At 33.2% G+C, this 20,032-nt stretch overlaps 1 protein-coding gene across 1 annotated transcript in view; it reads left to right on the top strand.

The window, feature by feature from the left end:
* ETFDH (electron transfer flavoprotein dehydrogenase) overlaps nucleotides 1-20,032 on the top strand; it is a 31,947-nt gene that overhangs the window by 1,462 nt on the left and 10,453 nt on the right. The window contains exons 2-9 of the mRNA XM_016200332.2: nucleotides 6,097-6,237; nucleotides 6,645-6,874; nucleotides 8,550-8,631; nucleotides 9,061-9,179; nucleotides 11,061-11,138; nucleotides 15,983-16,129; nucleotides 17,252-17,392; nucleotides 18,599-18,742. Coding sequence (XP_016055818.2) covers nucleotides 6,097-6,237; nucleotides 6,645-6,874; nucleotides 8,550-8,631; nucleotides 9,061-9,179; nucleotides 11,061-11,138; nucleotides 15,983-16,129; nucleotides 17,252-17,392; nucleotides 18,599-18,742 — 1,082 coding nt within the window. The remainder of the gene's footprint in view (nucleotides 1-6,096; nucleotides 6,238-6,644; nucleotides 6,875-8,549; nucleotides 8,632-9,060; nucleotides 9,180-11,060; nucleotides 11,139-15,982; nucleotides 16,130-17,251; nucleotides 17,393-18,598; nucleotides 18,743-20,032) is intronic.

Below are 20,032 nucleotides of genomic sequence, written 5' to 3'. Positions count from 1 at the left end.
GGAGGGAATCAGACTACCCAGTTCCAAATATTCTCAAGAAAATCACTAGCTGTATGAGCAATAGAATTAGTTTTGTCTGATACCAAATCATTAGTTTTCAGAAGCAAATGATAACTTCTAAACATTAAACTACAGTAATGCTACACTAAACTAAAACTTAAAATAGTTTTGTCTTTTAATAAAAATATAAGTATTTAATAAATATTCTTAAATTTTCTTTTGAATGATGATATTACTATATTTGAACTCTGGAACTGAATTCTCCTCTAATATCTTTATGTATCTTATACACATTTTTTAAGATTTAGGATATGTGAAAGATTATGGTTTAAAAATTATTCCCAATAAAACAGTTTTTAGTATGCATTTGCAAAGAGAGAAAAGTAATTTACTTGCCAACTTAAGAGTGATTATCAAAAACAGATTTTTAGTGTTTAAAAGGCTTTTAGCATTGTCACTCCAAATCTCTTGCCCTTCTACATGCATCATAATCTTTAATTATTGATTGTCTGGTTCCAGATTTTTACTTCTGTAAAAATATATATATGTGTGCGGATGGATGGATGGATGGATGGATGGATGGATGGATGGATGGATGGATGGATGGATGGATGGATGGACGGACGGACGAACAGACAGACAGACAGACAGACAGACAGACAGACAGGTGGTAGATTTTACTGGAGAGCTCTGGCCAGGTGGCTAAGTTGGTTGGCCTTGGGCGGGTAAGGGAAGAAACAATCGATGTTTCTCTCTCTCTCTCCCCAAAATCAATAAACATATCCTCAGATGAAGATTTTTAAAAATTATTTTATTGGAAAGAATAAAACATAAAAACATATTAATTCTGCAATTGGGTTTAAAGAATAAAAATAATTATCCTGTGCCAGGTTGTCATCTCTCCGTTAATTAGAAAAGAAATAAAGGAAGAAAACAACTTGTTTCACCACAGCTCAGGTTCTATCACTTCAGATATCATTTCAAATCCACTGTAGCCTTAGAACTTGATTGATGATGGAAGAATTGAGACTCAGCTTGGTTGGGATCATCTTAATTTCTAGTTATCTACTGTAAATGGGGATTGTAGCTGCTCCAAAAATCTCATAAGGTCATGAAGGATAAGATGTGGAAAATTAAAATGGAAAATTCTTAACTCTTCAGTATGTCTATGAAAATGTAAACTTTATTATAGATAGGGGGGACAAAAGTAGGTTTACAATTGTAAGCATTCGAAACAATTTATTCTTGTATTATTATTTTCCATACAAACACCTGTAAACCTACTTTTGCCCAACCTTGTATTCCAAATCCATGCTAAGGTCTTGGTTGATCTTTACTATTTATTTGTTATAGTCCATATTTAGAAAAGTGTTCATTTGCAGATAGATGCTGCATTATAAGAGACAAGTTAAAAATTAGAGAAGTCCTCATTATTATTATTGCTCTATAACTCAGGAATTAGTTTTAGGAAATTAAACCAGAGATTTGCATGTTCCTGGACAGCTGAAGTTTTAACTAGGAAGTTCCTGTCCAGTTAACAAATATATTAGCTACTTGCTTTGTGTAAGACGTATACTAGATCCTACACCATAGTATTTCCAAGGCAGAAATGGACCATAAACTTCAGAGCTGATGTGATTAAGGAAGAGTTAATTAACTTGCTGAAAGTTTTATTGCTATTAATGAATTCAGACACAAGGTAGACAGACTCCAAAGCCTTTGCACTTAACCACTCAATTTTTACATGTTGCCCTTTTTTATGTTTGTTTTTAGTTAATAAACTTTATTTTGCTCAGTTTTTAATTAAGTTGTTTGTTTTCTTGTTGAGTTTTATGAATTCTTTGTATATTTTGGATACCAGCCCTTTATCAACTACATATTTTGCAGATATTTTCTCCACTCTATGAATTGTCTTTTCATTCCCTCATGTTGGTCTTTTATTACTTCTGATTTATAACTCTAGCTTGCCTTTACACAAAGAATGACACTAAAAAAAGCATTAGGTTATTTTATAAAACCATGGATGAATCATAAAGGAATATTATAATGAAGGAGAGTATAAAAAGGACTGTCTGATATTCAACCAACAAATATTTATACCTGTAAATATTAGGCTAAGAGTGGAATTTAGCATATAACAAGGAAAAGACAAATACTTAGGACTATGCTATCTATTGATAGCATACAGATAATTAAACAAGACATTTATGTTTATGTCATTTCTGGTCATATAGATGTTTTAAATTTTTAGTCAAATGATTTAATGATTTTTGAGATTTTTCTACATACTTAGAAAAACCTTTCCAAATCCAAGATTCTTAAAAAAAAAAAAAAAAAATTCCAGTGTTTTCCCCATAATCTTTTGTATGTGATTATAAATGTTCTTTTTTAATAACAGGTTTATTGAGATATGTTACATACCATACAGTTCACACCATCTGAAATGTACATTTTAATGGTTTTTAGTGTATTCACAGAGTTGTGCAACCACTACCACAGCCTATTTTAGAATATGTTCATCACTCCAAATAGAAACCCCGTCCATACTCATTAGCAGTCACTCCCCAATCCCTCCAGCACCAGACAACAACTAATCTACTTTCTCTCTATAAATTAGTCTATTCTGGATATTTAATGTACATGGACTCATAACGTGGGTTTTTTGTGGCTGGCTTCTTTCATTTAGCATAATATTTTCAAGGTTCATCCATGTTCTAGCATATGTCACTAAATTTCTTTTCACTGCTGAATGGTATGCCATTGTATGGATATATCACTTTTTATTTATCAATTCACTAATGAACATTTGAGTTGTTTTCACTTTTTGGCCATTATTAATAATGCAACTGTGAATATTTGTGTACAAGGTTTTGTGTAGACATATGTTTTTATTTATCTTAGGTATATACTTAGGAGTGAGTCATATGGAAACTCTATGTTTAACATTTTGAGGAACAGCCAGACTGTTTTCCAAAGTGGCTGTACCATTTAACATTCCCACTAGCAGTATTCAAGGATTCCAGTTCCACCACATGCTCATTATCACTTGCTATTATCTGCCTTATTGATTACAGCCATCCTAGTGGATATAAAGTTCCTAGTGGATATAAAATGGTAACTTGTTATAGTTTTTATTTGTATTTTCCTGATGGTTAATGATGTTGAGCATCTTTTCATGTGCTTATTGGCCATTTGCATATCTCCTTTGGAGAAATGTCTATTTAGAGTCTTTGATTTTAATTTGGTTGTTTTATTTATTATTAGAAATGAGTTCTTTATATATGCTAGATATAAGTCCCTTATCAGATATATGATTTGCAAATGTTTTCTCCCATTTCATGGGTTATCTTTTTACTTTCTTGATAGTATTCTTTGAAGCACAAAAGATTTTAATTTTGATGAAGTACAGCTTATCTGTTTTCTCTTTTATTGCTTCTGTTTTTGGTGTCATGCTAAGAAACCATTGTTCCAAGGTAACAAAAATTTGTATCCATGTGTTGTTGTTTTTTGAAAATTATATAGTTTTAACTCTTATACTTAGGTCTTTGATCCTTTTTAAGTTAACTTTGTATCATCATAATCTTTATTGAATTTTTTATTTTGAAATAACTTTAGATTTACGGAAGAGTTGAAAAGATAGCACCAAGTTCCCACATACTTTTTGCCCAGATTAACTTCTTACATAACAATAGTATAATTATCAAAACTAAGAAATTAATATTGATACAATACTTTTAACTAAACTATATACAGACTTTATTCAGATTTCCTTTTTCTATTCCAGGATCCAATCCAGGGCACCACATTGCTTTTAGTTGTCATTTCTCCTTAGTCTACTTCAGTGACAGTTTTTCTGCCTTCTCTCATGACCTTGACACTTTCAGTGTAGACTGGCCAGGCATTTTGTGGAATGCCCTCAATCTGAATTTTTCTGATGCTTTCTCGTGATTAGACTGAGGTTGTAGATTTGGCAGAAATATACCACAGAGGTGAAGAGCCCTTCCATCATATCACGTCATATCACATCCCATCATATCATATCAGGAGTATGTGACACCAGTATGTCTTATTGCTGGCAGTGTTAAACTTGAGCACTTATTTAAAGTGTCTGTCATATTTCTCCACTGTAAAGTTAATATTCTTCTCTTTCCCTACTCTACTAATTGGAAGTGAGTCACTAAGTATTGCCCACACTCAGAAGAAGGAGAAATCAAATAATTTTGGGCTATATCTCCATTGTCTTTTATACTTTGACTTTCTCTGTTAAAATCATTGACCAAATGGAATTCATTTTGCTATATGGAGAGAGATACTTTTTCCGAAATGACTTTCTACCTATGTCTGCACCATTTAATTAGTAACCAACCATCTCTTCTCCCTAATTTGAAATGGCATTGTTATCATATACCAAATCCTTATGCTATTGTCTGTTTCTGAACTCTTTATTCAGTACCTTTGATCATTCTATTCATACTCCATAACAGACTTCTAATTATAATAGCTCCAAATATAAGAGGTGTGTGTGTGTTGTTATTGTTTTTAATATGTCTTTATTGGTTTCAGAGAGAGGAAGGGAAAGGGAGAGAGAGATAGAAACATCAGTGATGAGAGAGTCATTGATTGGCTGCTTCCTGCATGTCCTCTGCTGGGGGTCGAGCCCGAAACACAGGCATGTGCCCTGACCAGGAGTCGAACCTTGATTTCCTGGATCCTAGGTCGATGCTCAACCGCTGAGCCATGCCAACTGGGCCAAATATAAGTTTTTATATTTGTCAGGGCTAGCCCCAGAAGAGGAGTTTCTGTCCTTCTTTAATGATGGGAAGGATTATTGAAGAGAAGAATACCAGAGAAGGGTGTCGGAAATTGGAAATACGGAGGAGGAGAGAGTATCAAATGGAGGAATGTCCCTAGAAAGATGGGAGGGATAATCTACCTCATCCAAGTGGAAGGATTCATCTAAGTGAGGAAAACAACATCTCGTATTATAACCTGAGAGAATGAGCAAAGGACGGACACAAATACAGATTATGTTAGAGGTTGCTGCCAAGGAATTGAGAAAGTTCCCACCTAATTCATTTTGTCTTCCTATGAGATTTGATAGCCTAGGTTATTTGCTCCAGGTGAGGGAGGAAGGAGATGGAGTTGAAGGTTTAAGGACAACAGAGGTTTAGTGAACTTTCTTGCAGATAAATCTTTCCTACTTCATTTATTTCCATAAAATTCTATTTGCTAACTCAGATTATGTATACATTTTTAGGCTCTCAGAAAATATTGCCATATATGAGAATAAACTTAATTTGAAAAGAAGCTGATTATAAAACCCACTTTGTCCCAACATAATCATTAATACTGCCCCTTATTACTCTCAAAAGTAGTTTGGATTATAAATTCTATGGTCATCTTACTTATAGGTTAAGCTTGACATGAGCTAAATTGAATAAATTAGTTTATTAAATACTTTAAAATATACTTTGAAAACATTGCTTTATGAGAAAAAGCTCACTGAATTGCCCAGCCAGGCATGGCTTAGCAGTTGAGTATTGACCTAGAATCCAGGAGATTGCTGTTCAATTCCTGCTCAGGGCACATGCCCCAGTTGCATGCAAGAGGCAGCCTATCAGTGACAACTCTCTCATCATTGATGTTTTATCTCTCTCTCTCCCTCTCCCTTCCTCTCTCTGAAATTAATAAAGGTTTTTTGTTTTTTTTTAAAGTTAACTGAGTCGTTCATCTAGGAAAGAGTACAGCCTGTTTCAGTTCGTCCCAACTAACAGCACTACAGCATAGATCCAACTATTCACGGAATGTTTACAGCTTTGATAGGGTCCTAATATAAACAGTTTCCAAATAGAAGGCATCGTGTGTAATCATGCAGTCTTTGGTCTTGAAGGCACCTTAGAGATCACCTGTGACCCTTTACTTTTTTGGATGAGAAAACAAATCAAGTGATTTGTTTAAGGTCTTAGGGCTAATTAATAGAAACTGACCAGAAAAACAGCCCTGATCCCCCACCCTAGATTTTTTGTTAATATTTTTTCAGTCTACTTCTGAGGAAAACTAATTGGAAAGAAAATAATGTTCATAATTTTTGTGCAGCATACCGGTGCTTTCATGCCTTAAAAATTAAGAAAAAGCATCTACCTCTTCGTGCTACAAGATGGGCTTCAACCTCGGCTGTACCTCAGATTACTACCCACTATACTATTTACCCCCGGGACAAGGACAAACGGTGGGAAGGTGAGTAAGAATCTGTGTAAATCCTCAGACTTCAGAGATGCTTTGTATCATTTTGTAGAAGGAAATATTTTTCATGGTAGTGTAAAATCATGTAATATTACACAGATTTTTAAAATCTGTTTCATATCAATATTTATAAAAGTATTTGCTGAATTTATAATAATAAATCTCAAAGCCAAAAGTTGGTTTATGGAAGCTAAAATAAAACATGCACTGAAGCAGAAGTAAGAGAACATCCAGCTAATACAGTAATATACTTAGTACAATTCTCATGAAAAGCAGAGGGTCAATTTCTATAAATAGTAATGTTCTAGAGCATAGTGGGTATTTATAAGCCAGCATGTGATTTTATCGGGTCATATTCATCCCAGACTTTTATGTATTTTTTAACCTTTTTTTCCTCCCAGGAGTGAGCATGGAGAGGTTTGCAGAAGAAGCGGATGTAGTCATAGTTGGTGCAGGCCCTGCAGGGCTCTCTGCCGCTGTTCGGCTAAAGCAGCTGGCTGCTAAACATGAAAAGGACATCCGTGTGTGTCTAGTGGAGAAAGCTGCTCAAATAGGAGCTCATACTCTCTCAGGGGCTTGCCTTGATCCACGCACTTTTGAAGAACTGTTCCCAGACTGGAAGGAGAAGGGAGTATGAAAAATTGGTTTTTATGAAAAGTCTAATCTTTATTTTATCTCTATTTCCAAATTACTGGAATATGGGAAACGCTTTTCATGTAATTCTATCTTCTAAAGGATTATTATTGATGTTTTTATTTAAAAAGGGCAAAAATTAAATCTTATCAAATATAGTTATAATCTTAAGATATTAACTCATTTTTATATAATGCCTTCTACATGTTGTATTTATGTACTGGGTTTATGAGAAGGCATTATCTTCAGAAGATCTTTGAATATTTGTACCAAATAAAATACAGCATTTTAATTTTGAGGGTATTTCCTAACTTTTTCCATAGGTATTTATATCATTGTTCTTAATAAAGTGTTCTCTAAATTTCCTGGGACATTGCAGTATCTAGAGCCAAAGAGGATAATCTAATCTAACTTTCTAAAGCAATGAATTGTGGTCACCTATACCTAAGCAGAAAAGGCACTGACTGGTATGATAAAGAGAACCAAGTGCTAGTTATACTGCTCCTGTAATTGTATGACCTTGGTTAAAGTTTTACACTCTATATATTTCAATTTTTTCTTATGTAAGATGGGTTATATTATATCTATCCTACCTTTAAGGTTAGAATATTTAGTATCTATGAATATAATTTGTAAACATTTTATAAATATTTCTGTATTCTTTCCATATGGAGTAAATAAATTCCAAAAATTTAATTTCTGCTGTTCTTTCTCAAATATCAAGCTCCTTTAAAATATAATACTTTAATAATGCCTAATCAACTTTCTCTTTTCACTAATTTTTTACATCAGAAATAAATGTCATTGAATGATTATTGACATAATATCAATTCTAATAGAGAGAAAAAGTTTTTCACATCAAAGCACTATATAGCTAGGCAGAAACAATCCATTACATACATGTTAACTATCTTCATCTAAAGGAAAAATAAAACTTATCTTATGTTTTCATCAAGCAGGAAGTTACAACTTGGAGCAAGCTCCTAGGCTAAACTCCCACAGACAGGGAGACAGGGAGCCATCCTCCTTGACGTTCACATTTCAAAGATGTCTCCAAGTTCCCCAAGGAAGACAGTCCTGGAATGAAAAACTGGCTTATTTGAATTTTAAAAAGATTCCCATACATCTTGAAGAGACAAAGAATTCACAGTCCAAGTTTTCTAAAGAAAATGATGAAAGAAAATTGAGGAGAGTAGTTCCCTTTTTAAAAATATATATATATATTTTTTTTATTGTTGACAGTATTACAGATATCCCCCATTCCCCCCCCCCTTTGCCCCTCTTCACCCAGCCCCTGCCCCATTGTAGGCCTTCACCACACTATTGTCTGTCCATGGGCTATGTATATATGTAGATAAGTTCTTTGGTTAATCTCTTCCCGCCCACCTCCCCTTCCCTCTGAGATTCATCAGTCAGTCTGTTCCATGCTTCTATGTTTCTGGATCTTCTATGTTTTGTTCATCAGTTTATTATTATGTTCATTAGATTTCCACATATAGTGAGAGTATGTGATATTTGTCTTTCTCTGACTGGCTTATTTCACTTAGGATGATAATCTCCAGATCCTTCCATGTTGTCCCTTTACTTTTTGATACAGTTTTTTGTTTTTTATTTGTATTTACCCTTCAAATACGAACTAAAAACTTCCTTTTCTTTCCTTATTTTATTTCTAGGCTCCACTTAACACTCCTGTAAAAGAAGATAGGTTTGCAATTTTAACAGAGAAGTCTAGAATTCCTGTGCCAATTCTTCCAGGTAAGATATAAATAATCATAGAATTATGGAATTCTATAGCTGGAAGGAACTACATTTCATCTGGTGAAATTTTGTCCTTTTACAGATGAGAAAGCTGAAGCCCAGAGATTTGTAGACCTTACCCAGAGTTACTCAGCTAGCTTATGGGAAAGCAGGACTGGACTGAAAGCAGTTTTTTTGTCTTCCAGTCTAGTATTGAGATAGCCTCGTAAGCCAACTAGGAATTTTGAATTTAATGCTGTAATGTTGTTTTAATTTAATAATTAGAACCCTAGACCAAAATTATAGGAAATAAGTTGAAATTGTGACCATAAGGTATGTATATTTATGCAGAAATATACATTGATTAGAATTTTTAAATTAAGTATTTGTTTTTGAGATGCTTTATCAATAAAAAGTCAGATTTGTGAATTAAGCATTTATTTGTAGGTCTTCCAATGAATAATCATGGCAATTACATTGTACGCTTGGGACATTTAGTAAGCTGGATGGGAGAGCAAGCAGAAGCCCTTGGTGTTGAAGTATACCCTGGTTATGCTGCTGCTGAGGTTTGTATAGTTTTGTTTTGCGTTTAATATTTATAGAAAGTAATGTTTTTCTTCTAAATATAAACAAAGAATGGAACAGAGGTAAAGAAATAAATATTTTAGAAAAGCCATAGGATTTTAGAATTGTAAGATTAGAAGGAATCTTAGATCTAATTCAAAGAATTGCTTGAATTCCTTATATTGTACCCACGTCAAATGATGGTCCAACTTATGATTGAACCCCATCAGGGATGAAAAGATCTCCATCTTTTCATTTGGTAATGGATTGTTAGTAATGTTTTTTTCCTCATATTGAATAGAAATTTATTTAATATTTTATATTACATAGAACAAATCTGTGCCCTCTTCCAATTGGAAAGAAACCTTTCATTTATAGTTATGCTCTGCTCTCTCTTCCTCCTTACCTTCACTCTTGCATTTTCTCTTTCCCGGGTTAAATATTCTCAGTTCTTTGAATCATGTTGCATAGCTTGAGTTCCTTCAGTATTCTCATCGCCCCATCTGAATACATTGCTCTTTTACCCCTTTATAAGGTGGCATCCAGAAGGAATACACTACTTCAAGCCTGGGGTGGCGTTGGGCTGTTACCTTCCTCATTCTGGAAAATGTTCTTCTATTAATTCTCTCAAAGGAACTCTTTTTGCAACCATATCATACTGTTGATATTCACTATGTATTATTGGGGAAATTATTAAAAATAAAATCTGCCAACTGAGAAAAATAACCTCTACAAATTTTAAAAAGAATAAAAACAGTTTTATTATTGAATGAGCATTAAACCAAGATTGCAGTGCATGTCACTGGGAGCCTGGTAGGGAGATCACCAAGGCAGAAACTTCATCCTTTTTTACATAGCCAGGCAGATACAATCTATTACATACATGTTGTCTGTATCCAAAGGAAAAATTAACTTCTTGTGACAAGCAGGAAGTTAGAACTTGGAGCCAAGCACCTATCCCAGATTTCCACAGAGATAGGAAGACAGAATACCATCCTCCTTCATGTTCACATTTCAAATATGTCCGCTTGGCCTCCAAGAAACACATTTCTGAGATGCAGATTTGGTGGTGGGAGTCTCATTTAGCTTTTAAAATGATTCACATATATCTCAGAGAATGAGTTTACAGTTACACTTTCTAAAGGATTTGCTGAAAGAATCTTATTTTGGCACCAGGGAAAATTCAAAATAATTTTGTATTTGTTTTTACCCTTACAGTATGTAAGTCAAATAAAAACTTATAGGTCCCTGTATTATACTTGCTGCTACTAATTTGTTTTTCCAGCCCATACACATGCATTTGGTGTTTTGGGCCCAAGGTGGGGTGTTACATTTCTCCTGGTTAAAATGTTCTTAGGATGACAAATAGATGGTGTGTAGGATTCATGATTTTCAGTTTTTAAGTGCACACTTTTACATTCTCTAGTACCTCTTCTTTTCCTCACTTCTTTAAAGATCATTATCAATAGATTAATGATGTCAGTTTTTTGGGACTCTGAGCCAGACTTCAGTTCTAGTTCATAGCTACATTCTACTGTTGATTCATTTTCAAAGTATCAAATAAAACATATCCCTTTTTTTTAATATTCACTGCTGCTCACCCATTTTACCTTTCCATTCCTGTGCTTTCTGTTGTGTGATTCTAGTGTACATTTTGTGCTTTTTTATCCAAAGAGCATGTTCCTCCAGAGAGGAAACAGAAGCAGAGTAACCTATTTCTCATCCTTAGAAGTATGCTTTTGACCAGTTTTTCCCCTTTCTTCTTGTTCCAGAAATAAACTTTCATCAGCTTCAGGCTGTGATCAACCTCTGTTTTGTTTGTTGTTATGTTACAGGTCATTATGAATCCTAAGGTGGTAACAAAATGTTTTCTTTCATTTTAGGTCCTTTTTCATGAAGACGGTAGTGTAAAAGGAATTGCCACTAACGATGTAGGCATACAAAAGGATGGTGCACCAAAGGTAAACGTTTTAATAATTATGTGCTTAGCAAACTGACCAAAAAAAAGGTCAATTTAAACTTATTTTTTAGTCTTGCCACAAACTGCTAAGTGTATGTTAGAATATAATTATTAATTTAGAATTTTTTTTACATTAAAAAAATATAAAAGTGTCTTTGAACTAAATATCATTTAGGCAAGTAGATATAACATATTTAAGAATAATTTTTCAAAAGATCAAAACATGCCCTGGCTGGTGTGGCTTGGTTGGGCATTATGCCCATGCACCAAGAGGTCACCCGTTTGATTCCCAGTCAGGGCACCTGCCAGGGTTGCAGGCTCAATCCCCAGTAGGTGGGGGGCGCGCAGGAGGCAGCCAAGAGAGTTGTTTCTCTCTCATCAATGTTTTCTCTCTTCCTCTCACTCTCATATTCTTTATAAAACATGTATCAAAGATTTTATTTCACTCATTAATTAATGAGGGAATCAGTAAGATATTACAACCATGTCAAAGACTATTCAAGAAACATACACATATGTAGGTTATCAATCAACTGCATTACCACCCACACAATTTTCATTTCTATAGACAAGAATCATTTGCACTGCTGTCTAATACTAATAGAGTCTTTGGCTTGATTTTAATATATTTTGGTAAATAGAAAACTGATTGCCTTCCTCTCATTCAAATATAAGCCTGGATGGTTTTTAGGTTTTTGCAACTTGTATTTTTTAATTTGCAAAAGAAAAACTCTTAGGACATGGATTTTACACTCTAACTTCCTTGGAAAGGAAAAGGAAAATATACTTTGCTTTTTTATAATAACAAGAACAAAATACAAATTAACATCTCAATAAATTTATGTGTGTTTACTTGTTAAGTGTCTTAATTTCTCAACTAGTTTATAAGCCCCATGGTGGCAGAGATCATGGAGGGTAACTCCAATACCTAGCATGGCCCCAGGTAGTGTTAGGTCCTCAGTGAATATTTTTAAACTCATAGTTGATCCTTCTCTCTGCCATTTTTTAACAGAATTGGGAATCTCTTCTAGAGCCTTCTCTAGCAGATCTTTTGTTTCTCACTACTTTTTGCTTAGAAATCAAGTGGCAAAGCTGTCTAGCTTTAGCTACTTCATTGCTTCTTCTAGTGGTTTGACTGGCTAAATCAGTGTCATATGAGGTCTTGAGACTCAGCATGTCCCATAGTTAGGGCCCAAAAAGCTGTTTTTTAACAAGTCCCCAGGGATTCTGGTGCATGGCCAGGTTTGCAAACAAACTGTTTTCTCATATTACTTCTCATAATGATAAAAGAATATTATTTTCTTATTCTTTTTTTTTTAATCCTCACCCGAGGATATGTTTATTGATTTTAGAGAGAGGAAGAGAGAGAGAAACATCCATCAATTGCCTCCCATAAGTACCCCCACCACGGATCAAACCAGCAACATTTTTGGTATATGGGACGACACTCCAACCAACTGAGCCACCGGTTCAGGGCTATTTTTTTCTTATGGTTATTTTTTTCTATGCTGTGATTATTTTATAATTTAATTATAAATTATATTTTATTTTTAAAATATGTTTAATATTACAACAAAATTGAAGCACACAAACTATCATTCTGATATTTCATTTTCTGTGTGTTCTCATATTTGTTCAAATATATATTTTTGTGTTCTATGCTTTATATTTGTAAAAAACATTTATATTTTATATATTGTATTTATATAGATATAAAAGCATAGACAACTACAGTGGAGTCTTAACAATTTAAGCTCCAAAATCTCAGTTTTTAAAATAGATATTTTAGAACCACAAGTTTGGAGCGAGAAGACCAAGAATTCTGTTTACTCTGTTGTTCCATTCTCTGTTTAACCCACTGTAGGTAGGCTCTCTTCCCTGCCATTTCTCTCTCTTCTCTTACGTCCTTACTAGGCGGCACTGACCTAAGTGAATAATTTCTTCCTTGTTGAAACACTTTCTTGACTTGGCTCTTACCACCACCTTCTCTTGGCTTTACTTGTGTTTCACCGGCCCCTCCTCCTGTTGCCTTGCTTGCTTTTCTTCTTCCTGTTCTTTAAATAAATTTGGAGGCTCTGGGGCCCAGTGTTAAGTCCTCTGTCTACATTTTCTCCTTGGTGACTGCATCCAGTCATATGGCTTTAACTACCTTTTCTGACTCCCAGAATCATATGTTCACCTGCTTATTTAATACTTCTCCTAAGTCTAGTAGTCATCTTATTGTAAAAATTCTGACTTGGACATGTTTAAGTTTCAGAGGTTAGTTAAGTAGTTTACCCAATGTCAGACAGCTGTTAAGTAGTCAGGCTGGGGTTTGCATGTAGGCACTGTGGCTCCAGGGCCTGTCCTTGAACACTAAGGGGCATGCTTCCTCTAAGAGAAAACAGAAATATACTAAGTAATATTTTAGTTCATTAAAATCAAATTGTTTTATAATTGGTACCAGGAAACTTTATGTCCATCTAAAAGCAAATAGAATTGGACCTTCATTTTTTAAAAATTGTAATGATTTCTTAAAATAGTGAAAAAAATCAGAAAGAAATCTAGATTACACCCAGTTCTTTCTTTCATGCTCTTAATCACATTTTGTTATTATATACTCAGGTATTTATATAATGCTTGCCTCTATGACTAGCCTGATGGAAAGGGACATGTCTTTTTTTATTCATCTCTATATTCCCAATGCCTAACAGAACTGAGAACATTGTAGGTGTTCATTTAATATTTCTTGAATCAAAAAGATGCTGAAAATAGTAGTCGGGAGATGCAAATTAAAATTGCAGTGAGTTATTCCTACACTTGGCAAAAATGTAAAAGGAACAGTTATATCTAGGGAAAAGGGTCTTTTTATACACTGTTGATGGAAATATTAATTGCTTCAGCCTTTTTAGAAGGCAGTCTGGTAATACCTGGTAAAATAAAAATAGGCGTGCCCTTTGGCGAACAGTGCCAGTCCTCAGAATCTATCTTATAGGAATAAAAGCACCAATATTAAAAGGATACATACACACACAGACACATACAGACACACACGGGTGTGTTTTATAACATTGTTTATTGTTGCAAATAAACTGATAACAGAGTGAATGGCAATCACCCATTAGCTGAATAGCTGAATAACCTATGATATTTCCACATGAACTACTACCCAGCCAATAAAGAGAAAGATTTGAGCTATACAGTGACTTGAAAAGATTCCCAGGAAATATTAAGTGAGAAAGGTAAGATACACAAAAGTTTGTATTATATGATCCTATGTTTGTAAAATAAACCCCAAAAAAGTTTAAATGTATATGGATCTTAATATGTGTCTGTGAATCTGTATATATATATTTGGGTAAAACCGTACATGCCAGGTTGTTAACATGGTTTAGGGATGAGTGGATGTGATGAGAGGAAGGAGACCACAAAATAAAAAGGTACTGAGTAAAGTTACTTATAGGATGTATGTGTATATGCAGTATACATGCATGTATATGTATGACATGAATAAACACTGTACAAGAAAAAATAGAAGTTACCAATCAACATGTAAAAGATGTTCAAACTTTCTAATAACCATTATTAAAATAAATCTAATATTTCATTATTTAATAAAGATATTAAATTAATAATGAAATAATTCTCACCATTTAGACTGAAAACATTTAGCACCAAGGATATTCATTTGAGCAGTGCTTATAATAGTGAAACACTGGAACAACCTACATGTCCAACTGTTGAGAATTGGTTGAAAAATTAAGGGAATCTATTCAAGCATTAAAAATGAATGCTTTAGCTCAGATGGCGTGGCTCAGCAGATGAGCATCAACCTATGACCCGGGAGATCAAGGTTCGATTCCTGGTCAGGGCACATGCCCAGGTTGCAGGCTCGACCCCGGGGTTTGGGGGACGTGCAGGAGGCAGCTAATCAATGACTGTCTCATCATTGATGTTTCTCTCTCTCCCCTCTGAAATCAATAAAGACTTTTTTTTTTTTTAAATGAATGCTTTATTTGGTATATGTTGCCTTAGGTAAATCCTTTATGATATAATGTGAAAACAGTTACAAAACAGTTTGTCGGTATAAACCTATGTTTTGTGTGAATGTGCCTGCATACACACATACATGCAAAGATGTGAATAGAGAAATATCAGGAAAGATATATTTCATGAGACTTTCCTGATTATTCTGTATTTCTTTATTCAGTAACTTTATTGAGTACCTACCATGTGCTAGACATAAGTGCAAAATATAGACAGCAAAATAGAGAGATAAGACTTTAATTGTAGCTTTTTTCCCCCTTGGAAAAAACATTTCAGTTTTACAATATCCATTCAGCAATAGAGAACAAGTAAAATTAAAGTGAAGGAGGCAAGTAGCTGAAGAATATATTTAGTATGATCCTGTTTATGTTAGAAGGATATAAATAGGCTCTGTTTTTTATTCATGGAAATTTTCTGGCATGAAAATTTCACAAGAAAGCTATTAATATTGTTTTTCGCTTCAAATAATGGGACTGGAAAGTCAGGAACAGGAGGAAATGGCCTTTCATTTTTACTTTATATTTATTTGTAGAGAATTTATTTTGGCATAAGCATGCTTTATTTGTTGTTTTAATTCTTATAAACTTGCCCGTTCCATCAAGTACTTTTGAAGTAAAAAGAATATATATATAAAACAAAGACACAAGATATACTATTAAATTTAAATTAGATTCCACTTATAACAGTACTTAGTTTTATTTCTAAGATATTTTCACTGTCTCTTCTATACTTGAATCATAGTTCAATTCAAAACTGACCAGAATGTGAATATTTTTTAAATTGTCAAATGTTGCAACTTAACATGTTTTTATTTTTTAGGCAACATTTGAGAGAGGACTAGAACTACATGCCAAAGTTACAATTTTTGCAGAGGGTTGCCATGGACATCTAGCCAAGCAACTGTATAAGAAGTTTGATTTGAGAGCTAATTGTGAACCCCAAACCTACGGAATTGGACTAAAGGAGGTATCCTGGGGTTTTTTTGGTAATTTTTATGTTAAAAGTTGGAGCTTTAAATTTATTTGTATTATAATTTAATTGTAATGTTTATTTAATTTTACAGTTATATTTTTCATTGACTTGAAGTGTTCATTATGACTGAAAATATTTAGGATATTTTTCAAAAGGCTAGAAAATATAACAAATCAAAATTTATTATTATCTAAATTACATCTGCATGTTGTGGTTGGTTTATCAAATATTGCTGAAAGGAGTTTTGAACTTAAAATATTTGTAACATTAATTTTTCTTCATTGTAATGCCTTCTCCCATAATAGTATTGGGCCTGTTATTCATATGCTAGTTGCAGGATGACCACATCCTACAAGAACTGTTTATTCAGAATTGTAATGTGAAGATAATTTAGTTTATGAAACATGATATAATGACATGAAACCTAAAATTTAGTTAGGTTAAGTATTGTATATTTTCTCAATTTATTCAATCTCTAGACTATTTTTTCAAACTTCAGGTATATTAGAATGTAAAAGTTTCATTATATCCTATTGTGTAAATTTATTTTTAGGGTAAAAGCTCAGAAAGGTTTAAGTTCTCTTTCTAACTAGATTCATTATATTGTGAATAAGGGCTTAATGGTTTTGGTAGATTGTACATAATATTACCTGATTTTTAGACAATCTCTCAGATGGAAATTGTTTAAAATTTAAAACTGTTCTAAAAAATAGGTTGAGTAATTTGCTTCGTATGAGGAGGCGGCTGTGCAAGGAAGAGTAAAATATTTTATTAAAGAATAACAGAGTGTTCACCCAGATTAAGACAGAATGTTAACAACACCCCGGAAATTTCCCTCATCTCTTCTATGGTGTTTCCTAGAATCGCATGAAAGCCTTATTGATTTGAACATCTAATTAATGTCTTAAAGTGTTGATAACATTTCTGACCTTTTTCTTAACTCTGGTTCATCATGCTGCAGTTTGGTATAATTTTGAGATTTGAAGTACTTTTTTTGTGTTTCTCTTGTTACAGTTTTTTACTTGTAATTTTCATAAATAAGACAAACTTTGCAAGTTTTATACAGTGTAGTGACATAAAAAATTTAAATAATACTCTAGGACTTTTTTTTTTAAGCTATGGATTATTGATGAAAAGAAGTGGAAACCTGGGAGAGTAGATCACACTGTTGGCTGGCCCTTGGACAGACACACTTATGGAGGCTCTTTCCTCTATCATTTAAATGAAGGGGAACCCTTGGTAGCCCTTGGTTTTGTGGTAAGTATATGCCCGTTTTAGAAAGTTCTATTAGAGTCACTGGATCATCAGGGTTATAAAACTAGGGTTTTTAATCTGGAGAATGTAAAATGCTTTTTACTTAAAGCTTATGTTCTAATGTAATCAATATATAAAGTGCTTATGATTATTATAGACATTAAGTCTACTTAAACACACATAGCTTTAGTAATAGTAGCCACTATGTGCCAGGCAGTGTGCTTGATATTTCACAGGGAGCTCTAAGTTTCATAAAATCCTATGAAGGTGTCTCCTTATTTACTAATGGGAAAACTGAAGTACAAACAAGGTAAACAACTTTCTCAAATACACCCACTGAATGACAGGCAGCTTCACACTTGAACCTATCTGACTTCAAAGCCCATTTCCACTATGGCATGCTGTCCCTGAAAATTCAGTCAGCATAGGTTTGAACTTAGAATGTTTTAAAAGCATGAGCATTTCTCTTTTTTGGCCACTTAACACTTTTAGTAAATTATATCTTAAACATCACAAGGAACAGAAAAATAATATTACTTTCTGCACCTTGGAATTGGTGGCAGCTTTATTATTTAATGTCTCGGATTAAACCTGCAGATGAGCCATTGTTAAATTTAAGCGGTTTTTGAAACCAGACAAGTGTTCAGCGCATCACGTTTGTGTCGTTATTCTAGTGACTTAATCTTTTCAAAGCAAAATAGGCATGGTTATTAATTTTGGCACTATGGTAATGCCTTTAAATGTAACCTCTAATATGTCTTGTCTCTTTTTTTTTCTAAGTGTGATTACATCCTATTTCTTCATTTTTGCCTCAGTAGTACTGTATATCCTTATTTATTTTTAGAGTTGGTATTGATAAGTTAATAATAGTCACAACTCCTTTTATAGAAACCCAATGTGACACCTTCAAATATTTTTCTAGTATGGATTTTGATATATATATGTGATTTATTAATATGTTCCATATTTTTAATTTTTCTGATTATAAACACAAGGTATCCTTTTGTTTACAAATTTTCCAAAAGGATTTTATTTAGTTATTTATTTAAATTTAGGTTACTATATATATTTCTCACTAAGTACTTTGAGTATAAGAAACTTAATGTACATATTTTCTAATAAAAATTGCTCACATTTTAGCTTGATATAATTTGAAATAAAAATATCTAATTGCATAAATATATAAAATTTAAATATAAAAATTTTAAGGTTGGTCTCGACTATCAAAATCCATACCTGAGTCCATTTAGAGAGTTCCAGAGATGGAAACACCATCCCAGCATTCAGCCAACATTGGAAGGTGGGAAAAGGATTGCATATGGAGCCAGAGCTCTCAATGAAGGTGGCTTTCAGGTAACTCCCCTAACTTTTTTATTCCTTATTTATGTATTGTAAATTCAGCATTGAAAATGTTATAAATTTAAATAAAGAATAGAAATCACCTCATAGTGAAAAATTTAGGTAATTAAGCAAATTGCCAAATGTTTATAAGATTATCACTCTGTAGTTAAATAAATTATACCATGAATTTAGTTTTTGGAATATGTTGATTTCTAGAGGCAAATTTATAGGCTTTTTTTGTTTGTTTTTAACCAGAAAGTTAAAATTATGTAATCCAAGATGTTGACCTTTATTCTTTAGCTGCCAGGAAACTCAAAGGCAAATTTAGTTTTCAGCAAAGGTAATCAATTCATCCCAACTACCTAGTAACATCCATGCTTTTTAAGTGGCCTCTGTTAAGCTTTTACCCTTACTTGTCCGATTTTAGTATATGTTCAAAATAAATCTTAAAATATGCAGTCAATGTGTTAAATGTATACTAATTGAACAATGAAATAATACCTAAATAACTAACTATGATAAAAGCTGTTAGTACTATTGTAGAAATAGTATTAGGTAGGTAGGTAAAATGATATTTTTAAAAATCTGCCCTAAAACTAATACCAAGTGCTTTGGAGCAAGTTACTTAATTTCTCTGGCCTTAAGGGATCATCTATAAAATAAAAATGATCCCTTCTGTCTCTGGTATTCTAGGAATCTAGAACTATTTTAGAAATTGGGTATCTTTAAAAAAAATTGTTGTAAAAGTAACAGATAAAAGAAAAATGGGGGTGGCAGTAGTTTACTTTGTTTCTAGGGTACTAATTTGTTTGCAACAAATATTTATTAAATTGCATAATTATGTCCAAGCTCATTAAACTCTTTTGAATGATGTCCACAATACCTAGTATCAGTGTAATTCTACTGTTTTTAATTTATAGTATAAAGGGTTTGGTATTTTCAATAGTGCATACAGATTCTCATTTTAAAACATTTGCCTTGTAAGCACACATCTCAGATGGTTTTTAGATTGGCAGGAAGAGATGACCACACACCCACACTTTTTACTTAAATTTTCCAATTTAATTATTTGAAGATTCAGAAACTTATTTTCAGTTAGTTTTGAAGACCCATAAGCAATAATTCAGAACATTCCATTTTATTTTGATCTAACATATATTACATGACTTTATTTTTATTTTGCTTCAGTCTATACACAAAACTCACCCTTTCCTGATAGGTTTCTAATTATTTGCAGCCCTAGTTTAATGAATGTCCCAGAATACATTTCTGAGCACAACTTTTCCTTGGTCCCTAGTTTCT

Source organism: Miniopterus natalensis, chromosome 4 (genome assembly GCF_054644295.1).
Source record: "Miniopterus natalensis isolate mMinNat1 chromosome 4, mMinNat1.hap1, whole genome shotgun sequence".
NCBI lineage: Eukaryota > Metazoa > Chordata > Mammalia > Chiroptera > Miniopteridae > Miniopterus > Miniopterus natalensis.
The sequence above is the reverse complement of the archived record's forward strand: the minus strand, read 5'-3'. Positions and strand labels throughout refer to the sequence as shown.